At 43.0% G+C, this 24,930-nt stretch overlaps 1 protein-coding gene across 1 annotated transcript; it reads left to right on the forward strand.

Moving 5' to 3' along the window:
- The first annotated feature begins 23,270 nt into the window (after positions 1–23,270).
- On the forward strand, positions 23,271–24,173 carry LOC110682645. Its single transcript, XM_021858980.1, has one exon. The coding sequence runs from the start codon at positions 23,271–23,273 to the stop codon at positions 24,171–24,173; it is 903 nt and encodes a 300-aa protein (XP_021714672.1).
- The last annotated feature ends 757 nt before the right edge of the window (positions 24,174–24,930 follow it).

The following is a 24,930-nucleotide window of genomic DNA, read 5'->3' on the forward strand; positions in this document are numbered from 1 at the left end:
TCGGACCCGGGAACCACAGAATGGATCCCGACAGAATAATGCTCAGGCAGAAGAGGTCGGCCATGGACCGTACCTTGTTCGGCCGGTTGTGCACTACCATAGGCAACAACATGCAAAGGTCCATCATATGATTCGCCCGGGTGAAGAAGTTCACAACGAGTCTCTTCCTGCACCAATTACGAAGATACTTCATTTACATATTCATTAGTAAGTATCTTAGGTGTAATATTGGAGTTAAATCAGGCATTGAGCTAAAATCACGAAAAATGGGCAAGTTAGAACTCATTTAGGGCATTTCGAGCCGTAAATACTGTAAATGAACCTAAAACTTGTGGATTTTCTTTTTTAAGGTCTTTTCAAGCCATAAATATTCATAACTAAGTATCTTAGGTGTAATATAGGAGTTAAATCAAGCATTGAGCTGAAATCACGAAAAATGGGCAAGTTAGAACTCATTTAGGGCATTTCGAGCCGTAAATACTGTAAATGAACCTAAAACTTGTGGATTTGCTTTTTTAAGGTCTTTTCAAGCCATAAATATTCATAACTAAGTATCTTAGGTGTAATATAGGAGTTAAATCAAGCATTGAGCTGAAATCACGAAAAATGGGCAAGTTAGAACTCATTTAGGGCATTTCGAGCCGTAAATACTGTAAATGAACCTAAAACTTGTGGATTTGCTTTTTTTAGGTCGTTTCAAGCCATAAATATTCATAACTAAGTATCTTAGGTGTAATATAGGAGTTAAATCAAGCATTTAGCTGAAATCACGAAAAATGGGCAAGTTAGAACTCATTTAGGGCATTTCGAGCCGTAAATACTGTAAATGAACCTCAAACTTGTGAAATTGCTTTTTTAAGGTTGTTTCAAGCTATAAATATTCATAACTAAGTATCTTCGGTGCTAGTTAAAAAAAAAGAAAAAAAAACCAAAACGAGTGCCAAAAAAAAAAAAAAATAAAATAAAAACCCGAGCGCGAAGGGCAGCAGCTGCAGGCTGCACAACTGCTGCAGCCTCTCCGGCAGCCCCTCCGGCAACCCCTCCGGCAGCCTCTCCTACCTTCTCCGCTTCCTAATGAGAAAGAGAAGGAGAAGGAGAAGGAGAAGGAGAAGGAAAAAGAGAAGGAGAAGGAGAAGAAGGAGGAGGAGGAGGAGGAGGAGAAGGAGAAGGAGAAAGAGGAGGAGAAGGAGAGGAAAGAGAAGGAGGAGGAGAAGAAGGAGAAGGAGAAGGAGAAAGAGAAGGAGAAGGAGAAGAAAGAGAAGGAGGAGGAGGAGGAGAAGGAGAAGGAGAAGAAGAAGGAGAAAGAGAAGGAGGAGGAAAATGAGGAGAAGGAGAAGGAAGAGGAGAATGAGCAGGAAGAGCAAACAACAACAACACATGACATCAACAAAGCATACTGACAACACAACACAGCGAACTCGACCATTTCACAGCCAACTTAACCATTTCACAACACAATCCAAAAACAAATATCCTTATCCAAACAAGTAAGCACAAAATCACCTGTAGAATAGGAAACTGATGAGGTGTCGGAGTATCAAGCCCCTTGAGTTCGCATGTGAAGGAGTATCAATCTGCAATAGTGTATTGATAGTGAAACATTAATTAGAACCGTACCCACGTAACTCAACATATCAAAACTTATAGAGTTGAATTCTAATCATTTACCTCCTGTTCTCCTTCTCTTCGTGGGTGGCTACTTGCGTCGGCCGGTGTTGTCGAGGAAAAGGGCAAGGTCGGCAAATTCATTTGCTTCGCCCATGCATTGAACTCTTCGCGCATCTCATTGCGCACTTGTTCTTTAATTGATGCCACTGTGGCATCGAAGTTCTGTGGCGAGTTCACACTTGCTCGGGATCTTCCAGATTTGGTATATTCGGGACCCATTATCTTCTCCCATCCTAGCAAGCTCCCCCCAGCACCTAATACCCATCCCGGATGGTAGGGCTTTCCCATAGCCAAGGTGAAGGGGTCCTTCTCTACCGTCGGGACGAGCTTGCCTTCAACAAGCTCTCCAGTGTACTCAAGCTGTAGCAAAAACAAAATGGCAACATGAAGTCAGTGTTTATATAAAGTGATATACATGCAAATGAAGAAGTTAGTTCACTAGTTCATAGTTGCTTACTAGCTTATCTGTCATTTCTTTGGTTTCCGGAGCCTTGATGGACCATTTTCCGGTCTTCTTGTCCCGCGAATGCATAGAGCAAAAGAAATCCCCATCACGACTCACCAAAGTACTGGTCGTGGAGTCAGACGGCGCTGTGGAGGACCCTAGAAGCGCAGTGGGGTATACTCCTTCACTCACCCACATATCCCTCCATTCATCATACGTCATTGCTCCCATATGATGGTGGTATTGCTTTTGCAATGCATTCCTGGAATTCTGCTCCCTCATTTCCTACATAGAAAGATATATATGTTAGTTTCATTACTAATAAAAAAGACGATAAATTACAACACAATTTTCATCAGAGTTCTTTAAACTTACAATTTCTTCTTTTTTACATTTTTGATGAACGAAAGCCTCCCAATCATCCTTCGATATGCTAGGCCATATTTGCCAAGGGAGTTTCTCTTCATCGATGACATCATCATCACTGCCACCTCCTTTCTTGTTCTTTGGTTTCCTCACAAGTTTCTTTGTGATAAACCGACGAACTAAGTTACATTTGAAGCTTCTGAATCTTGCCGCAAGTAAGGATTCAAACACCCTTCGCTTGGCGTACTCATTTGGAATGTTAAATAGACTCTGCAAGCACAAATAACAAACATTATTGGTTTGCCCATAACATAATAATAAATTGAAATTGTTTATAAATAATCACATCAATTCAAACTTACCCTGGTATCATTCCAAAACGTGTCAATCAAGCCTGTAGGTATGTCGCTCATACGAAGCGTAATGTGGATTTTGCGCGCACAAATCCCAACTTGACCAGCATACTGACGACGCCATTTACCTGAGGGTTGCCCTACCCTGTCATACTCCAAGACCATAGGACCGACAGGTTTCTTGAAAGCTATCGTCGGACCCCTCTGCTTTTTCTTCGCTGGTGCCTGCACCCCCGCTCCACTTTGATCCTCACGAAATGGCTCCACAATGGCATTATCGATTGGAGGCGCTTGCTCAGCTGCAATTTCAAAGTCATCTATCATTCTCTCCAATACATCTTGTGCCTGATCTTCTGGCTCACCCAAATCAGTTTCCTTGTTCACATCATACGGCTGGTCCCCATCATTAGATGAATCATCTGAGTTAGATTCAACATCCTCAACTCGAACACGGAATCGATCGTCCGCCATTAGATTTTATAACCTGTCATTACAAACATAACACGTTATTAGCTGCTGAATTGTAAGGTAAACGTATAATCATATTTACATTGCTGAATTATAATACAAATAAACTCTGAAAATGGTGATGCAAGTTACTTTATTCATTTAAAAGAATATAAGAAAAATGGGCAAGTAATTCAACAATTTCATTCATTTTCACCTAAAATGTGATTTTTTTATTCTTTCTACGCCTGCAATTCAAACTAACAGAAAATATACAGTACCTCAATCTAATATTCCTTCATCGTGGTCGGATCTAGCATAATTGGCTTGGTCGTCTATCTCATTTGGCACAGCAGGTCTAGGAACGGTGAAAGGTGCCGAGTCATCAAAGGCATCATATTCTTCCTCATCCTCGACATCTCCAACGCCAAGGATTCTTCTTTTGGAGGCTAGCACAATAGACCATTTTGAGTCGGCAGGGTCAGATACGTAAAACACCTGCTTAGCTTGAGATGCAAGGATGAACGGTTCCGCACTATCATTTAGGTTGCCAAGATCTACAAGAGTAAAGTCATCAAATTTGACGTTACGCCTGATATTATCAACCCACTTACACCGGAAAAGAGCAATCGTGAAGTCACAATAATCAAGCTCCCATATTTCTTGAATTCGACCGTAGTATGACAACTCTACATCAACGGGTGATTTATCCTTAGCACTTGCAAACTCCCTTGACGATGCCACAACCGTTACACCACTGTTTTGGGTCGAGGACGATTTCAAATCTTGACGCTCAGTCCAAAATGTGTACCCATTTATGTCATATCCCTCAAATGAGCGAACATCATCCCTAGGACCATAAGCAAGCCACCTTACTGTAGCTGTGATACTCTCATCCGTTCCACCCATCACTCGATCACGAAACCAACTCACAAACTTCTTATTGTGCAACTGCATCAGTGCCCTTTCACCTTTCGACGGAAACTCATCACGCAAACTAGCCATGTGCTCGTCTAAATATGGGTGAACATCTGCAACATGGTGCAACACATAAAGGTGTGCTTGTAAGAACTTCTCTCGATCAGGTGACATTCGTTTCGACCCGATTGTGCCATGACCATCAAGTCTACCTTCATGTCGAGAAGTAGGAATACCAATAGGTTCAGCAACGGCTATATAGTCGGTAACAAAATTACCAATCTCCTCGGCCACGGTCCCTTGAATCATACTTCCTTCCGGGTGAGCCCGATTCCTAACTTTATCTTGCAATGTGCCCATGTGTCTTTCAAAAGGATAGCACCACCTCAAGAACACTGGACCGCACAACTTAATCTCACGCACCAAATGAAAAATCAAATGCACCATTATGTCGAAAAACGAGGGCGGGAAGTACATCTCAAATTTGCACAAAGTCACAACCACATCCGCCTGTAAAGCATCAAGGGTACAAGGATCAAGCACTTTGCTACATATTGTATTGAAAAACGAACAGAGGCTTGTAATAGCTTCCCTCACGTGCTTTGGCAAAATACCACGTATTGCAATTGGTAGAAAAACTTGCATCAGAACATGACAATCATGGGATTTCATACTTGTCGGCTTCAATTCTCCATTTAAGGATACAAATCTTTTCATGTTAGATGCGTACCCTGATGGAACCTTAATGCCATACAGACTTTCACAAAACCTTCGTTTTTCTACCCTTGACAATGTGTAGCAAGCCGGAGGTAAATAGGCCTTCCCCTCTTTGGCTTTTCCCACATTTTTCTTCTTCGACGCATCCGCGGCCTTTCCCTTTCCCTTGCTCTTCCCCTTTCCCTTTTTCGAACCCATTTCTTTTTCCTTTTCCTGTTCCTTTCCCTTACTAACCCTTTGCTGAACCCACAATTCTGGATGCACCCCCATCTTTTCCAAATCTAAACGTGCACCCTTTCCGTCCTTTGTCTTGTTTTGAATATTCATCAGCGTTCCCACAAGAGCGTCACACACATTCTTCTCTATATGCATTACATCAAGATAGTGCCTAACGTCATGTTCTTTCTAGTACGGGAGCAACCAAAAGATTGATTCTTTTTTAAAGAGAGCAACTGATTCCGCCGCTTTTTCAGATTTCCCAAATACTGTTCGTACACCCTTGACCCGAGCGTAAACCTCCTCACCAGTCAGTGGCCTAGGAGCAATCCCCTCCTCCATCGTCCCATCGAAAGCCTTTTTCTGCCGACGGTACGGGTGATCGCGCCTGAGCAGTCTTCTTGTCCTCAAATACACCTGTTTGAAAGAATGATTAAGGCGTCTGCTTGGCGTATCATCAATACAAATGGGACATGCCTTCTTCCCTTTATTCTTATACCCAGACAAGTTGCCATATGCAGGAAAATCATTAACGGTCCACATAAGAGCTGCACGTAATGTGAACATCTCATTCTTATGAGCATCAAACACGGAAACCCCTTCGTCCCACATCTTTCTCAAATCATCAACCAATGGCGCAAGATACACATCAATGTCGTTTCCAGGTTGCCTTGGCCCCGATATCAAGAGTGAAAGCATTACATATTTCCGTTTCATGCACAACCAAGGAGGCAAATTGTAGATCACTAAAAGTACCGGCCATGTGCTGTGCTGGGTACTAAGAGTGCCAAATGGATTCATCCCGTCCGTGCACAAACCAAGCCTTAAATTTCTGACTTCATCACCAAATTCCCCAAACTTCATATCAAGGTTCTTCCATTGCGGGGAGTCGGCTGGGTGCTTCAGCATTCTGTTTTTCTTTCTTCCCTCTGCATGCCACCTCAAGTTTTTAGCGTCTTTTGGTAAAGAGAACAGACGCTTAAACCTAGGAATTATGGGAAGATACCACAACACCTTAGCAGGAGGTCCCTTCGTACCAGAATTGCAACTCTTGCGCTTGTAGCGCGACTTCTTGCATCTTGGACACTCCTCCAATTTTTCATATTCATTTCGGTAAAGAATACAATCATTAGGACATGCATGTATCTTCTTATACTCCAAACCAAATGGGCACATGAGCTTCTTAGCGTAATAGTAAGACTTAGGAATTTCATTCCCATCTGGCAACATCTCACTTAACACGCTCAACAAGGAAGTAAAACTATTGTCCGTCCACCCATGCTTCGACTTAATGTTAAAAAGAGTTAGCACGGCTGATAGTTTGGAGTATTTTTTGCACCCAGGATACAAAGGCTTTTTAGAAGCCTCCGATAATGACTCAAACACGTCACCTTCAAAACCACGCATCATCTCATCCACACCTTCATCCTCAACCTCATCCACGGAATCATCCTCAAATCCTTGCTCAGCACCATCATCATCAATATGTTCATCATTCTTGTATTCCTCGTCCCCACGGATATCATTGCTTCTATCATCATGCCCATCATACCCAATAACATCCCCACTGTACTCTCCTTCTTCATCATGCCAAATCCACACATGATATTTAACCCTAAACCCACGACAAACTACATGATCTCTAATGATATTAACACTATTGACCACCTTCACATTATTACAATCAACACAAGGACAATAGAGGCACTCGAAACCCATTCTGAGCTGATAAGATGAAGCCGTCTCGCAGAACTCTTGAACCCCATTAAAGAATTCCAATGTATCACGTCTACCATACATCCATCCACGATCCCGCTCCATTAAGTAAATTGTCTCTAAACATGGCAACATATTACGAATAATGTATAATTGCTACATCTATTATATATACAAATCAAATTCAAACACACAACATGCATATAAAATTCATATAGATATAAAAATGCATATATGCTTCCAAAGGGTCCTTATCACTCCAACCTAACCCATCCTTGAATGTTTACTCTCACTAGTGAATGTATATCAGATTTCCAATTTTAAGGAAAATTCGGCAGCATTTCCCCCCAGTTCTCCAAGTACACGACGTAGGTAATTACTTACCCACATATGTACCCAGAGAACATGGTGATCGAGGAAATGCTAAGCCAAGATGTTCCTTAAAATCGAAAAAACTGACATACATTCACCACCTAAGTGAGAGTAAACGTTCAAGAACAGTCCCAACCGGGGACTATTCAAGACTTTCTCCTAATGAGAAAGCCTTGAACGGGTATCTAGGCATATGATGATGCAATGCAAACATTTCATATATTTATTGTTGTATTTAGTTTGTCATGAAAACACTTTTATTAAGACAATAAAGAGATAGATATATATATATATATAGCTTATTAGAGAAGTTTATAATTCATACCAATACAATGGATAATGTATTCTTTTTAACTTCGCACTTGAGGTATATATGTAGTCTTCAAGCTTAAACTTGAACTTCAAATCACATATGAATCTATAAAAACGCAAAAAGAAAAAACAAAAGAAAAAACAAAACAAAAAACAAAAGTTAGTAAGTATGAGAAATGGATAATAAGAAAAGATAGGGCCATATATATAATTAAGGAACTAGAGAGAAAATGGGGCAACAAACCACACCAACCACAAAAGGTAAAACACAAAAAGGACAAATATAAGCTACTTCAAACAATTTCTATATTAATTAGGGCAACAAATAACAAAAACTTGGGACATATTCCCCATAGGAACATCATCAATGGATATTTTCAATACTCCTAGCCTCAACATTGAGGGGCACTACCTAGCCTCAAACAAGAAGGGACCTTATAGGAAGGGTACTTCGAGCAAGGACTAGGACATTAAAAACACCCAAAACAAGAATAAAACAAAAACAAACACCAGCCAAACAGCCCACAACCAAGACAACAGCTGGACAAAAACAACAGCTACAGAAAAAAGCACGTTTAGCATAAAGACAGAACCGAGCCATCAAAAAAACAGCACAACTCAAACCTAAGCAATCTTTTTCACAGGAAAAACCATAATTGCATTAGATAAAATACAAGTAAGTGGTTAACATGGAAAAGGGAACTTGCATCGATGCATATCAAATACTCCAAAATCAAACTATACTTAAACATTGACTGAGAGTTCTAATCCCCCTTAAACATCGATGCAGAACAAGAAGACTAGCCCAAATTGCAGTCAGGGAATAAAACCCAGTAGGCATGTTGGACTGTCGTACACATATTGAAACATAACTTGCAAATACGGCTTAACACAGCCTTATTCACTAAAATCACTTACATTTTCTATACCCAAGTATATATGTGGATGGAGGGTCGTTGTGGAGAGGGGCCGTACGTGCGCTTGTAGTTGAGAAACCCTATATTTCAACAAACTAATTACAATTACTAAACTGCAAAACAAATCCTCAACAAAATGCATGAATGTGAAAGAATTCAATGGAGTAATTGAAACCTAGGTATACTAGGTAGCTTACCTCGAAGATGCTTCAATGGAAGGGCGGCAATTGCTATGGAATTGGTGGTGCGTATGGCGGCAGCTGCGTCGAGTGCTCCAATGGAATGGCAAGAAGAGGGAATCAATGAAGAGGGACGAAGAGAAGAGGGACGAAACAGAGAAGAGAAGAGGGAACGAATTGAATGAAGAGACGTTGGAATTGAATGAAGCAGTATACCCGGGTTTTTTTTTTTTTTTAAAATTGGCAACGGTTAACCGTTGCCAACACTTAACATTTTAATTTTTTTTTTAATTGGCAACGGTTAACCGTTGCCAACTCTAACTATTTTTTTTTTTTTTTTAAAAAAAAATATACTCAATTGGCAACGGTTAACCGTTGCCAACTCTGAAAATTAAAATGGGGCTCATTTAAGTTGGCAACGGTTTTCATAAACCGTTGCCATAGGGGGGTTGCCTATTTCTTTTTTCTACTAGTGCACGTGTCAGCCACGTGGACCAATCAGGGACTGCCACGTGTCACACTCCAGGAGGTCCAACCTGGACCAACCAAGCCACGCCACGTGGCACATAGATTGTCAACCTGGAAAACGGCCAACAAGGCCCGAATCTCAAGGCAAGCCCAATCAGTCCTAGGCTTACCATTTAACCTAGTATTGGGCACGTACTTCGAGGCTATAAATACAGTAATTAGCCTCCATTAAACGAGAGATTGAACTTATTCGGAGATTACCCCACGTGCACATTAATTGCTAGACCTTACTTAGCGTTAATTGCATACCTTCCAAGGTCGCCCACCGCAACTAGCCTGATCACTCCTCTCTTGGAAGGAACCAGATCACCTTTACTTTCCGCACCTTTTTACTCCTAAACACGTTCTAACTTGATCGTCGGAGGCGGAGCTCCCACCAACCGGAGTTTCCGTTGTTTTGCAGGTACAGGCGCACGGATCCAGTCCCGGAATTGTAACTCTCCCGCAGGACATCAAAAAACCCCGAAACATTTTGGCGCCGTTTGTGGGGAGAGTACTTTCGAGATGGCATCACAGTCTGTACCAATTCCAAGTGAGAAGCGTCCCATGGACGACCCTCAGGTCTACTCAGACCAGGATACGGACAATGAAACTGAGGTCGAGACTCGCACGGCCCCTGAGGGGACCCTCAGAGCTCGACGCACCCGGCGCACCGAAAGGAGGAAACGGGAGGACTGCCTGGCTGGACCCAGTCAACCAGCCGGTTCGCCGCTTAATCATCAACAGGCGGCCGAGGGATCTGCCCCCATCACCAGAAACGAACTCATGACCTTCATGAATAGTTTTAAAGGGAAGATCCAGGAACTTATCAACAAAAGGGCGACTGTTCCACCAAAGGAACAGTCGGCCAGAAGACCCTCCCAATTTGGGAGGACTAAGTACCGCTTCCCCTCACCAGGGAAAAGGAAGCCCATCCGTCATGTTTAGCCGGACGGGTCCAAGAAAACATACTCTGATGCTCGAATGCTACTCGAGCAGAAGAAGAATGACCGACTGTCAAAGTCGGCCTCCACGTCTGATTTTCAAGACAGTCTACACAATACCTCCATGAGGTATTCAAAATCAAACTATGAGAGTCAGACGGGCGGCACCCCCTCTCGCTCTGGTTCCCAGAAGTATCATGCGGCACCGTACGTGCCTCCCCAGCTATACGTTCTGCAATCCCAATATTTCATGCAGCCTACTCCCTTTGGAGGACAGGCAGCAAGGAATGTCCAACCATTGGACTGGCAGCTTCGGCTACTCAAGCTGGGAGAACAGCTATCCGCTTTCTCCAAGGAAATAACAGAGGCCGCCCAGCCGGCCAAAGTAAAGAATGTGTTGGTAGGGGCCTATGATGGCACTACCAACCTAGAAGACTACTTGATGGCATACACCAACCTTATGTACCTCCAAGGTTTGGGTGATGCCACATGGTGTAAGTGTTTCCCGGCCACATTGAAGGGCATCGTCGAGCAGTGGTTCCGCAACTTGCCGACCGGGTGTATTAATAATTTCAAGACCCTCGCCTACCTGTTCACTTCAAATTTTTCAATGAACATCCCTGCTAAAAAGACCACCCTTGACTTGGGGGCCTTACAGCTGGGAGAGAAGGAAGGACTGCACTCCTACATCAAGAGGTTCAATCTGATGAGAATTCAGATACAGGGACTACCTGATGAAGTAGCTTACACGGACTTTTTCAAAGGTCTGAAGGACGGGTCGAACTTCAAATTCGACCTCGTCAGAAAGAGGGTGACCACCCTCCAAGAAGCAATGATGGAGGCGAACGCCTACATTCAGGCGACCGACCTCTGCAATTTTGGAAAGCAGTTGGACCACAAGAAGTCCGACAAAAGAGAGAGCCGGCCAAAAAGGAAGAAAGAAAAAGAAAAGAAGTCTGGGTGGCTGACTCCTCCGAACAGCCGTCCTAGAAGAAGAAGAAGGAATTCAAACCATACTCCCCCAAGTACGAGTTTAACAAGGATAGCTATGCCATCCTCAAGGAAATCAAGGACCGGATCTTAATTGAGAAGCCGGCTGCCATGAAAAGTTCCGTCAACAATCGGAACAAAGATAAATATTGCTATTATCATGAGGACATTGGTCATGATACCAATGAGTGCATCAGCCTCAAGCGCCTTTTGGACCGCCTGACAGACAAAGGGGACCTTAATTCCTATATCAAGAAATCAAAGGGTACCCAACAACCCAAACAGAAACAGGCGGGCAAGAAGAAGTCGACACCTGCTGATAGTTCGGACAGTGACGAAGCACAAATCTATACTATAGCAGGCGGCTTCGCAGGAGGGGGCCCTACTATCTGGGGCAACAAGGACAACATCAGGCGTTTAGAAGTTAACTCCGTCGACCAGGGTCAAACCTCCAAGAGTTCATTTCCTGAAGTTGTCATTACTGAACAAGACTTGGGAAAAATCAGGGGGTCGCATGACGACCCCATAGTAATTGAATGCAAGGTAGCCAACCAGAGAGTTGGTCGGATTCTCATTAATACTGGGAGCTCATCTGATCTCATCAGTAACAAGTGCTTGACAAAACTCAAGTATAGGCCCGAGAGCATGCACCTGGTCTCTCATCCCTTAGTAGGATTTGGAGGAGGGATCGTACACCCAGTTGGACGGGTGGATCTGCCTATCCGCCTGGGCGAGAAAGGGGAAGGTCGTCACATGGTGGTCCGGTTTCTAATGGTTGATGAACTGTCGGCCTACAACATGATCTTAGGACGACCCACCTTAAATAATTCGAAAGCTGTCATCATTCCCTCTCTCATTCTTCTCAAGTTTGAGAGAGATGATGGAATAGTCGGCTCCCTAAGGGGAGACCAAAAGATGGCCAGGGAGTGTTACCTCTCTGATATCAAGCCCACTGTGGCGGCATCCGGCCCCAGTGGAGAGACTACGGACCTTGAAGCCGCGCCTGCCCCAACAGCAACCGGCAAGAAAAGAAAGGCCACCAACCTGGAGGTCGAGAGAAAAGAAAAACAATAGCAATCACTAGCCGAGGAGCGGTCAGATGAATTTCGCCCTCAGCCGGCTGGTGAACAAGTAAACATCGTCCTGGACGACTCTCGCCCCGAGCGAACTGTTAAGGTCGGGACGATTACTTTTGCTGAACTTGGTGCTGACCTGCACCAACTGTTAAGGGAATTCAAAGATATATTTGCATTTGAAGTTCACGAGATGCCAGGCATAAGCCCGGATCTGGCCGTACATAAGCTTGTTGTGGATCCCAAAAAGAAGCCGGTCAGGCAAAGGAAGAGGAACCATGGCGGAGAACGAAGCCAGGCGGCAGCCGCCGAGGTTAAGAAATTGCTGGACGCAGGATTCATTCGACAGTGTTACTTCCCAGACTGGGTTGCGAATGTTGTACTTGTAAAAAAGTCGAATGGGACCTGGCGCATGTGTGTAGATTACACAGACTTGAACAAGGCATGTCCCAAGGACAGTTACCCGCTCCCAAAGATCGACAATCTGGTCGACTCTACAGCCGGCCATGCCTTGATGAGCTTCATGGACGTCTACTCATGATTCCGGGATACCCCTGTGGAAGAAAGATCAAGAGAAGACGGCCTTCGTCACAGATCAGGGGTTGTTTTGCTATACTATCATGCCGTTCGGACTAAAGAATGCGCCTGCAACCTTCCAAAGAATGATAATTACGGTCTTCTTCAACCAGATTGGAAGGAATGTGGAGGCGTACATACATGATATGATTGTTAAATCTAAACTCCAGACAGACCACCTAGCTGACCTCCGAGAAACATTCACCACACTCAAGCGGCACCAGGTCATGCTCAATCCAAAGAAATGTGTTTTTGGTGTTGAGTCTGGGAAGTTCCTCGGATTTCTAATCAATCAAAGGGGGATAGAGGCTAACCCCGAGAAGGTGCAGGCGGTCATAGACATGCAGTCGCCCCGCACTGTCCGAGAAGTTCAAAAGCTTACGGGTTGCCTGGCGGCATTGGGGAGATTCCTCAGCCGGTCGGGCGACAAGTGTCTCTACTTTTTCCAAGCTATCAAGAAGAAGACCATGTTTGAATGGGGGCCGGATGCAGAGGCGACCTTCTAGAGATTGAAACAACACTTGCACTCCTTGCCAAGGCTGGCCAGCCCTCTACCCAAGGAAGTGCTATACATGTATTTAACGGTCTCTTACCATGCTGTTATTGCCGTCCTTCTTGCTGAAAGGGACGGCTGCCAGCTCCCGGTCTACTTCATCAGTCACTACCTGAAGAATGCCGAGTTACGGTACCCTATGGTTGAGAAATTCGGCCTTGCCCTCTTCATGGCAGTTAAAAAATTGAAGCCTTACTTTCTGGCACATCCGGTTGTGGTCTACACCGACTAGCCAATTAAGCGGCCACTGACAACCATGGAGTTGTCTGGCTGAATGATCAAATGGGCCATCGAGATCCAAAGTCTAGATATCACTTTTGAGCCAAGGAAAGCAGTGAAGGAGCAAGCATTCGCTGACTTCATAGTGGAATTAACCAGGCCGACTGATCTTGAGAACTTTGAGCAAGTCTAGAAAGTCTATGTGGACGGGAGCTCCACAATGAACGGTTGTGGTGTAGGCGTCATATGTCAGTCTCCTGAAGGGGACAGGTACGAGTATGCACTACGGTTTAAATTCCAAGCCTTAAACAATGAGGCGGAATATGAAGCCCTATTGGCTGGCATCCGCATGTGTAAGGCGGCCGAGGCAAGGAAGATAGCCGCCTGTTCTGATTCACAACTGATCGTAAGCCAATACCATGGTGACTATGAAGCCACACAACCGGCCAGGATCAAGAACCTACAGGTGGTAAAGCAGGAGGCCGGGACACTTGAAGAGTTTCACCTAAATCAAGTGCCCAGGTCTGAGAATAACTAGGCGGACGCCCTCTCTAAACTGGCATCATCAGCCTCCTGTGACACACCTAGGACGATTTTTTGGGAAGTGATGGATAAAAGAAGCATCGAGGAGGACCCTATTGGGATCCTAGACAGAAGCTCAACCTGGATGGATGACATGGGCATACTTAACAGACAGCACCCTGCTGGATACTCACTCAGAGGCGGTCCTACTGAAAAAACGGGCGTCCAATTTTGAAATGCACAAAGGGGAACTCTTCAAGAAAGGCTATCTTCAACCTCTCTTCAAATGTGTCACCCTAGAGAAGGGGCGAGAGGTCTTAGAAGACTTACACTCGGGATTCTGTGCCTCTCATATAGGCGGCAGGTCCCTGGCTTGGAGAGCCAGGCGGCAAGGCTACTTCTGGCCGACCTGGAAGCAGACGCTATGGAGATGGTGAAAAAATGCGATAAGTGTCAAAGGTTTGGCAAGCTAATCCATCATCCAGCCACTGATCTGATGGCCATACGTAGCCCCCTACCATTTGCAAAGAGGGGCATGGACGTCCTGGGTCCGTATACACCTGCAACAGGCGGACGGAGATATATCTTGGTAGCGGTCGACTACTTTACCAAATGGGTAGAGGCCGAGGCTGTCAAAGGTATCAAGACCAAGGACGTTATCTCATTCATATGGAGGAACGTCATTACATGATTTGGGGTGCCTATGTCTATGGTCTTTGATAATGGTCCTCAGTTCGAGACGCCTGTTCTCAAGAATTGGCTGGGGGATCAAGGAATTTCGTACAACTTTGCATCAGTTGGTCGACCCCAAGCAAACGGCCAGGTAGAAGATTTCAACAAGATTATCTCTGACGGTATCAAGAAAAAGATTGAAAAAGCAGGCGGCCTATGGGCAGACGAACTACCACATGTTCTCTGGGCCATAAGGACAACTGAAAAAGGGGCGACTGGGAAAACCCCATTCCTCTTGACCTATGGGGCAGAAGTTGTTCTACCCATTGAGCATTATGAGCTGACTCTTCGTGTCATGCTGTATGACGAGGAGGCCAATTGGGAATCCATGCGCCTAGCATTGGACTCCCTCCCCGAGCGTAGGGGCAACGCAGCCTTACGCCATGAGATCTACCGTCTGAGAATGACCAAAACTTATAACAAGAGAGTACACAGGCGTCCACTGAAAGTGGGGGACTTTGTACTTCGGAAAATGGAAGCAGTCGGTAGGGCTAATGAGTTGGGAAAGCTAACTCCCAACTGGGAAGGACCCTACCGGATCTATAAAGAGGTCAGAGACGACACCTATCGCCTGGAAACACCAGACGACCGGCCTCTACCTAGAACATAGAATGTAGATAATTTGAAGAAGTATTACTTCTGATTAATGTGATTGAACAAGAGTTATTAATAAAACTTGCAAATATTTCAATATTTTATGCTATAAACAGAGGGGCACGCCGCCTGTCAAATTACAGGCGGCTACTCTCCATTGTGTATCAACAGAGGGGCATACCGCCTGTACATTTACAGGCGGCTACTCTCCAAGGAAGATGGTCGTTCATGTGCCTAAACAGATGGCTATCTTCCCCTTACTCAACTAAGGTAACTTAGCACTAACGTTCACAATGAACTAAACTAGGCCAATGGCCGGATGATCAGCCCAGGCGCCAGGTCGACTGATCCTGCCTTAAAATTAAACTAATACGACCTGTCCCAACATCATAGCAGGCGTCCGGCGACATCCCTCCGAATGAGATTCGTCGCAGAGAGAAGCTCCCTTTTGGGTGGAATAATGCTCTATAAACCATAAACAAACGAACCCGAACGACTGTCCCCAAGGACAACCCCATAGCCGTTTACACTTGAGACAAAGATAACTCTACTACTAACCGAACCAGTGGTAACCAGTTCACATCTGAGTCGGAAGACCGCCTGTCATTACTTAGGATAAATGCAGACGGTAAATTTTGAGTTAATAGCCAAGAAAAACTTGGCGAATCAAGGGGGCTAGCCGGTCTACGCCGCCTGGTACCTCTACTGCTCAAAACAGTGGCGGATACTGAGTAGCCTGAGGGAGACTCATAGTCACCCAGTCTAGTTGGAACCTAAAAGGTACAAGAACATTTGTTTTTTGGCAAACAAGGGTGCTTAGCCACTATTCCAACTAGGTCCACCAATACAGGCGCAGTTGTACAGACCAGATGCCTCGTCCACATGAACAGGCGGCCTGTCTCTACCAAACATCAACGCCCTGTAAACTGCCGAAACATTTTGGCATAATTTGGGTTAATAGCCAAGCAAAACTTGGCGAATAAAGGAAGTCAAGCGGCCTTCGCTGCTTGACCCTCCTACTACTCAAACAAAAGAGGTGGTGACTGGATAACCAGTCGCCCCACCTAAAATGGAAACAAAAGTATGAAAGGACCGCCTGTTGTTGAAAACAGGCGGCCGTCCACTACTATTCATCTAGATCTAATAAGGGAATGTCTATAGCCGATACAGGCGGATCCCATCAAAACAGGCGTCCCGTCGTTCTTTGGAACCTATAAAGACGGCCTGTTTCCTTCAAACTTGGTAAAAAGTTAAACTAACCTAGCGTCCAACCACCTAGGTGGCGCCACAAGGCCGACTATCGCAGAGGATCGTTCCTACTTTCTAACACTACTAGCCGGCTGATTTTGAAACTAGGCGGCTACCCACAATGGCCCAAGTCACGCCTACTACGGCCATTGCTCAAAACCCACAAGACAGTCGCCTGTGCCAAAGCGCAACCAACAGGCGGCCTGGGTAATATTCCTGAAAAATAAACCAAGTCTGGAAAGTATGATATCCTATGCTTTCAAGGGTAGACCGACTGAAAACTCATGACCGACTGACCGATAAAAAAAAACAATCAGTCGGCCAGGGGCAACAATAACAGTCGGTTGCGGCACCCACTAAGATGTCTTCTATACTTAGCAACATTCAAATGGTAAAATTTGATGCAAAAAGGAAGACAACTAGCAAGAACAGTCGGTATGGTAAACAAGCGGCTATTGAAGACATTCTATATTTGGAAAAAAAGATTTGGCAAAATAACAAAATAAAGATTGTTGGACAAGACGACAAAACAGTCGCCACATTCATTTATAAACAGCCGGCCATGGAGGCCGACAAAATATTCATCAACCCCGACCCCTTGGTCGGGTAAAAGATACAAGAACAAACGGCACATAGGCTGGAGAAGAGTTGAAAAAATAAACAGCTTAAGCATTGGAGAGAGGGGTTTCATTAACAGCGGCCGCCTGATCGGATTCAACATTGGGTGCCTGCTCCTCTAGCACACTCCCTTGTTGTGGCTCGTTAGCAGGCGCCTTCTCTTGATTAGCGTCCGCCTCCTCTTTCTCGGCCTCCCCCTTGTCGGCATCTGCCTCCTCCTCCTCACCTTCAAAAGAGGAGTCGGCCGCCTCATCCTCCTGTTCTTCCTTATTGAGCGCCTGGTTCATAATTTTCTTGTTATATTGCTCAGTACAGGCGGCGAACTGGTTCCCCCATCGCTCATAGCCTGAATCCGGGAAGAGTTCAGCCCAGGTCATCTTCATGATGGCAGTGGAGTCCTCCATCATAACTTCAGCAAGAGCCATCTTGTCGGTCTCGGCCTGGGCGTTGAGCTGCTGGGTGAGGGCCGCCTCCTGATCATTCAGGCGCTCTTTGAGCTTCTTGACCGTCTTTTGTAGACCTTTGGCCTTATGCTCTATATGCTTTAATGGCTGCAGCTGGGCCTGGAGGTCTTTGACCGCCTTCTCCAGCTCCAAGTTTTTCTTCTTGGCTGCCTTTAATTCAGTTTTGACCTGCAAGGTGGCAGTCGCCTGATAATACCGAATGTCAGTAGGTAAAATCTCATTTTGGGCAATCTGAAACATTGCCCGGTCACAATTAGAGGCGGCCATGGCCTTCGCAGCCTTTACCTCCTTGTTCTTTTCGCTGATGGGCCTGCGGAGACCATGTACACGAAGTAAGGCTTGCGAAGCAACAAAACAGGCGTCAAAATCTCTAAAAAATAGGCGGCAGACAATGCCAATTTTGCCCAATATCAAGGAAAATCCATTAAGTCTACCTCAGAGAGTAGACCCATGATAGAGTCCAAGTCAAGGGTTCCGACTCCCCTGACTGATTCCCTCTCATCCGAAGGAATGGCCTTGACCATAGACCTGGCCATCTGGACCAGGTTCGGCTCCTGAGGGGCTCCTGCAATAGAAAGCATGGAAAATTAATCAGATAAGGGGGGAAGCAACTGGCCGACTGATCTGAGAAAGTTTAAATAGGCAAAGGAATCAAAGAAAACCGATTATACCTCTTGGAGGTCGAGTGTCCCTGGGAGGGCTGTTTGCTTTGCCCTACTTTGGGGGGGTTCGCGCCTGCTCATCAGCCGGCTGCTTCCTGGAAGAACTACGCGTACTCCCAGTCGTCTGCTTACGAACCTTAGGGTTTGGCTGCGGGGAGGGAGAAGGTCTGGATACCCCACCCTACAATGAGAAGTAAAATTTATTATTATGATCAAAGAGGGGAAATCACAAAGAATCTGACAAAGTGTTGAAGGCTCACCTTGGATGCCTCCTTTGAGGGAGAGTCGGCGGAGGGCCGTTTCTGGCCAATAATAGCCGCACGCAGGAGGGCGGCCGCCTTCTTGGAAGCAGTAATTTTATCCATGGCTTCACCTACAAACAATGCATCAGAGAGTTAGTAAAAATACAAGCTAATCAAAAAATGCAAGAACACAAAAAAGGGTCGACTACCTCTAGTGGTCCGTTCACTAAGGCCACAGGCGGCCAAGAAGTACTCGTCATACAACCAACTAAACTTGGGTATGCAGTTTAAGGGGATTAACTCTCGTACCCCCATAGCAGAGTTGGCCTTGATCTATACTTTGAAGAGTCCTCGATCAAGGTTCTCCTTCTTAGCTTGACGAGGAACAGGCGGCAGGCCAGAGCCGCCTGCGAGGAGAGGTGGATCCCTGTTCCACCTGTTGTACCTCTTGTTTAAAAGTTTTTCGGGGATGGAGACTATAAAGAAGGTGTTCCTCCAGTCCTTCCATTTGTTCTCCTTCCCCCTAGTCATCAAATAGCCCTTATGGCTGAAAATCTGGTACCAGCCGGTACCGCTTGCTTTGTTGAACAGACGGATTCAAGGGGAATCTTAGCCCAGCCTTATGGCCGCCTCGTAGCAGCCAAAACAGGCGTCCCCATAGCTGGATCCCTCAGGCCAGACCACTGTATCTTCAGCATCTGGCACTGTTAGAAAATAATCAAGGCCCATTACATGGTCCGCCTGAAATGTCCCTATTCTCTCGGCCATGGCTTTAATCCTGCCCTTTGGGACATGGCAATAGTAGGGAGTGTTTAACTCCCTATGAGAAGCAGACGGCTCATCCCAGCCGTCCCCCTTTTCAACAGCATGAGATGCTCTCGCCTCATGAAGACGAGAATGCCTATCTTCTGAATCTGGAGAATGCCGGCTGGATGAGCTAGACTCAGAGTCGCTGGAACTCCCAGAAGAGGCCGACTCCTCTTTCTCAGAAAGGGCCGGCTCTTGTCCGGACATATCAATAAGGAGAGGACTGGTCGCCTGAACCTCCTCAGATTCTCCCAATATTGAATCACTTGGAGTGCTTGGGGCACCAGGCGACCGGTCTGAAAGCTCGTTCATTTGAACATAGTACGAGGAGCCGTCTGAATTTGTATATCTGGCCGTCCTTTTTGTTCTGGCCATAATGTCCTGCACAGACACAGAGACAGTCGGACTTGGAGCACAGGGCAAAGTTTGGTCCAGAAAGGGGCAGGCGGCACTCCTAATCCTAGATTCAGCCGTCCCCGGTGACCGACTGATCACTAACTTAGGTCGTGTCAGGTGCTTTTGGGATACCATATTTTCAAAAGAAAAAGCAAAGAAATGAAAAAGTGCAAGAGAAAAACAGACGGTTACCTGAAGTTTGAAGTTTTCTGAGAAATGAGATGGAAGTCTAAAGCAGTTGGTCCGGTGAAAGCAGCCGGTCACTAAAAACAGTCGGCTAGTTTAAACAGTCGGTTGATTATCAGTTGTCCAGAAGTTTCAGAGCGCAAGTTCAAAAGGTTTCGAGTTCTCTTGCAAAGTTCACAAATGTGAACAAAAGACTTTGGTCAAACGCCCTTATATAGGGTTATCCTAGAATTTGAAGGGTCACATCCTAAATTCAAAAAAATAGGCGGGAAAAAACAGACGGCCTATCACAGGCCGACATCTGTCACAGGCCGTCGCCTGATTACGGGCCGACACTTGTCATAGGTGTCACGTGACGAGTCATGTGACCCCTGTGAGGGGCAAATGTTTAGGGATTTTTCCCCACCACGTGGACCAATCAGCACCTGCCACGTGTCAGCCACGTGGACCAATCAGGGACTGCCACGTGTCACACTCTAGGAGGTCCAACCTGGACCAACCAAGCCACGCCACGTGGCACATAGATTGCCAACTTGGAAAACGGCCAACAAGGCTCGAATCCCAAGGCAAACCCAATCAGTCTTAGGTTTACCATTTAACTTAGTATTGGGCACGTACTTCGAGGCTATAAATACAGTAATTAGCCTCCATTAAACGGGAGATTGAACTTATTCGGAGATTACCCCACGTGCACATTAATTGCTTGACCTTACTTAGCGTTAATTGCATACCTTCCAAGGTTGCCCACCGCAACTAGCCTGATCACTCCTCTCTTGGGAGGAACCAGATCACCTTTACTTTCCGCACCTTTTCACTCCTAAACACGTTCTAACTTGATCGTCGGAGGCGGTGCTCCCACCAATCGGAGTTTCCGTTGTTTTGCAGGTACAGGCGCACGGATCCAGTCCAGAAATTGTAACTCTCCCGCATGACATCAAAAAACCCCGAAACAAGTGGGATATACATAAACTTATAAACATTGTTCCCTCAAAAAAAAAAAAAAAAAAAAAAAAAAAAAAAAAAAAAACTTAAAAACATTGTCATTTGAAAATTTTATAGTCATTATTTCTATTTTAATTGTCATGTGAAAATTAATTATACCTTTTCAAATTGTTCACATAACGCATCCTAAGATGTTTAGGAACGGGTTGTCAAGGTGGACATTAAAAAGTAATGTAAAAAGTCTTTGATGTCCCTTGTTATGCATTATAAAATGGAGTATTATCCTTCATTTAGAATTCCTTCATTCTGAAATTTATAATAAGAAGTTACTTAGGGTTTTAAAGGGTTTAAGAGTTAGAGTTTAAAAGGTTTAGGTTTTAGGGTTGAAATAAAATATATTTAGTGTGATGATAAAAGCTTATTATTTAAATATATTTTTAATGTCATTTATACTAAATTGATTAAAACAAATATTGAATGGTTAAGAAATTCAAGTATCAATTACACTCATTACCCTTATAATACATTTTCAAAATATTATTGTTAATAGTAATATAACAATATGATTGTCATAGCGTATTACTGTCATAAACAATATTTTGATTGTCAATGATTTTAAATGATTGTCATTCACGAAAACTTTACTATTACTTATATTGTCTTAAGCAACGATATGGTTATCATTATATAACACCTTATAATTATATTTTATTTTAATGAGATCATGAAAAGTTTGTTAGTAATTTTTATTTTCTATAATGTGGCAAGATTTCTTAGTAATTATATGCCAATTTATGTTACTTATGATTATGGCCAATATATGTTTGCCTCAAAAAAAAAAAAATGTTACTTTGTTGAGAAAGAACTCTAAGTGAAGTTCACATAACTTGTAGCTCATGACATACATTTATTATGGACAAAACTTTGTCCAAAGGTACAATCATGTATAGTATTTTGATGGCAATGTTTGCCTATAAATATGTTCACAATCTTGTGAACTATGTAATGTAAGAAAAGGAAAAGAGCAACCGATTCTTTATCCATACTTTTTCTCTTCTTCTTTACTCTTCCTTTACTGATAAATATTTCTGTCGGTGAAAATCCTTTAACACGTTATCAGCACCAATTCCTAGTCAGGTATATTTATACCTACTTCTCAAAATTATAACAAAAATAAATACTATCTATTCCTAAATATTTTGAGGAGTATGCTCTATAGTTGCCCATATTTTGGGATCCTCTATACCAGAAACTCAAACATTTACTGTATTATATATCACAAAAAAAGGGGAGGCAAAACATCGGTGAAAAATATTCTCTTACTTATAAATTTCATTACTATCCTCACTTGTTTTGTTCATGTTGATATCTTGTTTTTCATGCATGATTGATATTACATACTCACCTTTTATTTAAAATTTAAAATTAGTTATTATAATTGCTTAGTAGTAACTTTGCATACATATTATTAACTAAATTGACAAAAAAAAAAGGATGCAGCCTTTTATATTTATTATTTTTCTTTCTTTTACGTACTTTTGTGTTTCTTTCAGTTTCGAACCCATGACCTTTTGTAGATATTAGGGCTCTCGGACCACTATGGCTTGCATTCCCAGTGTGATAACCTTTTACAAATATAAATATTTATATTTGGATCATAATTTTGCCAGTACATTAAACTACTATATGATATTTTTACAATTGTACAAAACCGTAACAGATAAACCTACCTCTATAAAAGGTAGATTTTCCACCGATTTTCACCACAAATCTCTTATCCTTTCCCATTTTTTCCTTTATCCAAAAATCACCCAAAAAAAAAAATTTCACTCCTTCTTCCCCAATATGTTCCCCGACGGCAACCAAAACACTCAAAACACCCACACCTTCACCTTTGAGGAAGATTTAAGGAAGATAAAACAATATCTTCTTCTAATTATGGCGCTTGTAGTTTTGTTAGTAGCAATATTAATTTTTGTCATGATGTACAAGTGAAGTTTGTTTATTTTGTCGGTTTAGTAGATTAAAAGCATGTTTTTGTTTTATTATGTTGTTTTGTTGTTAATCATCATTATATATTACCATTATTATTATTATAATTATAATTACTACTACTGTTGTTGTTGTTATTATTGTCGTTTTGCCATTTATGCGACTAATATGATTTTTTTTGCCTAATTATATAATTACTCACAATAATAAACCAAGGGGGAGAAAAGAATTATATTATTTATGGTTTATTATTGTTAAATAAATTTAATTATCACGTGTTTCATTAAAAAACTATAAATATGGAAGAATTAAACATATGTGTTGTACATATGATTTATTATTATAAACTAATCATCACATGATTTGTTGTAGTTAAAATGGGAGATCTTATGAAAAGACAATTCAGCATCCTAGATTTATCTGGAAAGAAATTTTTGGAATGGAAAGTGGATGCCATGATGAATTTAAAAGCTCAAGGGTTGGATCACATTGTTAAAGATAATAAAAGTCCCTCTGGTCAAACAACTGATACTACCACTTTTACCATAACGGTTGAAAAACTTGTTACTGAACAAGAAAAGGCAAAAGCCTTAGTGTTATTAAGGCATCATTTACATGAAGGCCTTAAAACTGAGTACATGATGGTTGAAGATCCCAAAGAATTATGGGATTGCCTTAATGAAAGATTTGGACACCACAAAAGGGTGCTCCTTCCTAAGGCATTATTTGACTGGACAAATTTACGATTCCAGGATTTCAAATCCATAATTGATTACAATTCAACCATGCATGAGATAGTATCTATATTGAGATACTGTGATCATCCAGTCACCGATGAACAGATGATTGAAAAAACACTCACTACCTTTCATGCAAGCAACATACTGTTGCAAGAACAATATCGTGAAAGAGGTTTTAAAAAGTTTAATGAATTAATGAGTGTATTACTTGTTGCGGAACAAAATAGTGATCTTTTGTTGAAAAATCATAATCTTAGACCAACTGGGTCTTTGGCCACTCATCATGAGGCAAATGCAACAAGTTCTTATCCACCCGAGGCAAATGCTACACGAAGAGGTGGACGTGGAAATTACAATGGCCGTGGAAGAGGCCGTGGAAATTATCGCGGACGAGGCCGTGGACGTGGTAGAAATAATTTTCAAAGAAACGGTAATTTCAAAATTTTTGAAAAGCAGAAGGGACAGTCATCTGGAAGCCACAAACAAACTCCTTCAAAAGGAAAAGACACATGTTACAGATGTGGCATGACAGGGCATTAGGGACGTACTTGTCGTACGACCAAACATTTAGTAGACCTTTACCAAGCTTCTGTAAAAGGCAAAGAGAAAAATGCAGAAGCAAATTATGTTAATGAAGAAAATGCTCCTTGCCCTACCCTTGATGTGTCAGATTTCTTCATGGACAATGCTGAAATTGGAAATGATTTCATCCTCAGAGAAAATAACAATGCTTAAATAATCTATCTGCTAATGTAATATACACTATGTTTTAATATATTTTCTGTTATGTACTGTGTTTTAAAACATCTAGTCATGTATTTTTAATTTCTATCATCAATAAAAGTTTGTATGATATTATTCTAAACTAATCTCATATTTATTGAAGATATGGATATGCCTGAAGTTGGTTTCGAATATCAATGCCTTATGGACAGTGGAACAACACACACTATCTTAAAGGATAGGAAATATTTTTCACAACTAAAGTTGTTTCAGGCAAATGTAAATACTATTTCCGGGTCAGCAAAATTAATTGAAGGATCTGGAAAGGCTTGTATAATGCTTCCAAATGGAACAAAATTAACGATCAATAATGCTTTATACTCAAGTAAATCTCGAAGAAATCTCATAAGCTTTAAAGATGTACGCCAAAATGGCTATCATTTAGAAACAATGACAACAGGTCATAAGGAGTATTTATGCCTCACGGCAGGAAAATCTGGCAAGAAACACATTTATGAGAAATTGCCAGCATATTCTTCGGGATTATATCATATAAACATACGACCTGTGGAAA

Source organism: Chenopodium quinoa, unplaced genomic scaffold (genome assembly GCF_001683475.1).
Source record: "Chenopodium quinoa cultivar QQ74 unplaced genomic scaffold, ASM168347v1, whole genome shotgun sequence".
Classification (NCBI taxonomy): Eukaryota; Viridiplantae; Streptophyta; class Magnoliopsida; order Caryophyllales; family Amaranthaceae; genus Chenopodium; species Chenopodium quinoa.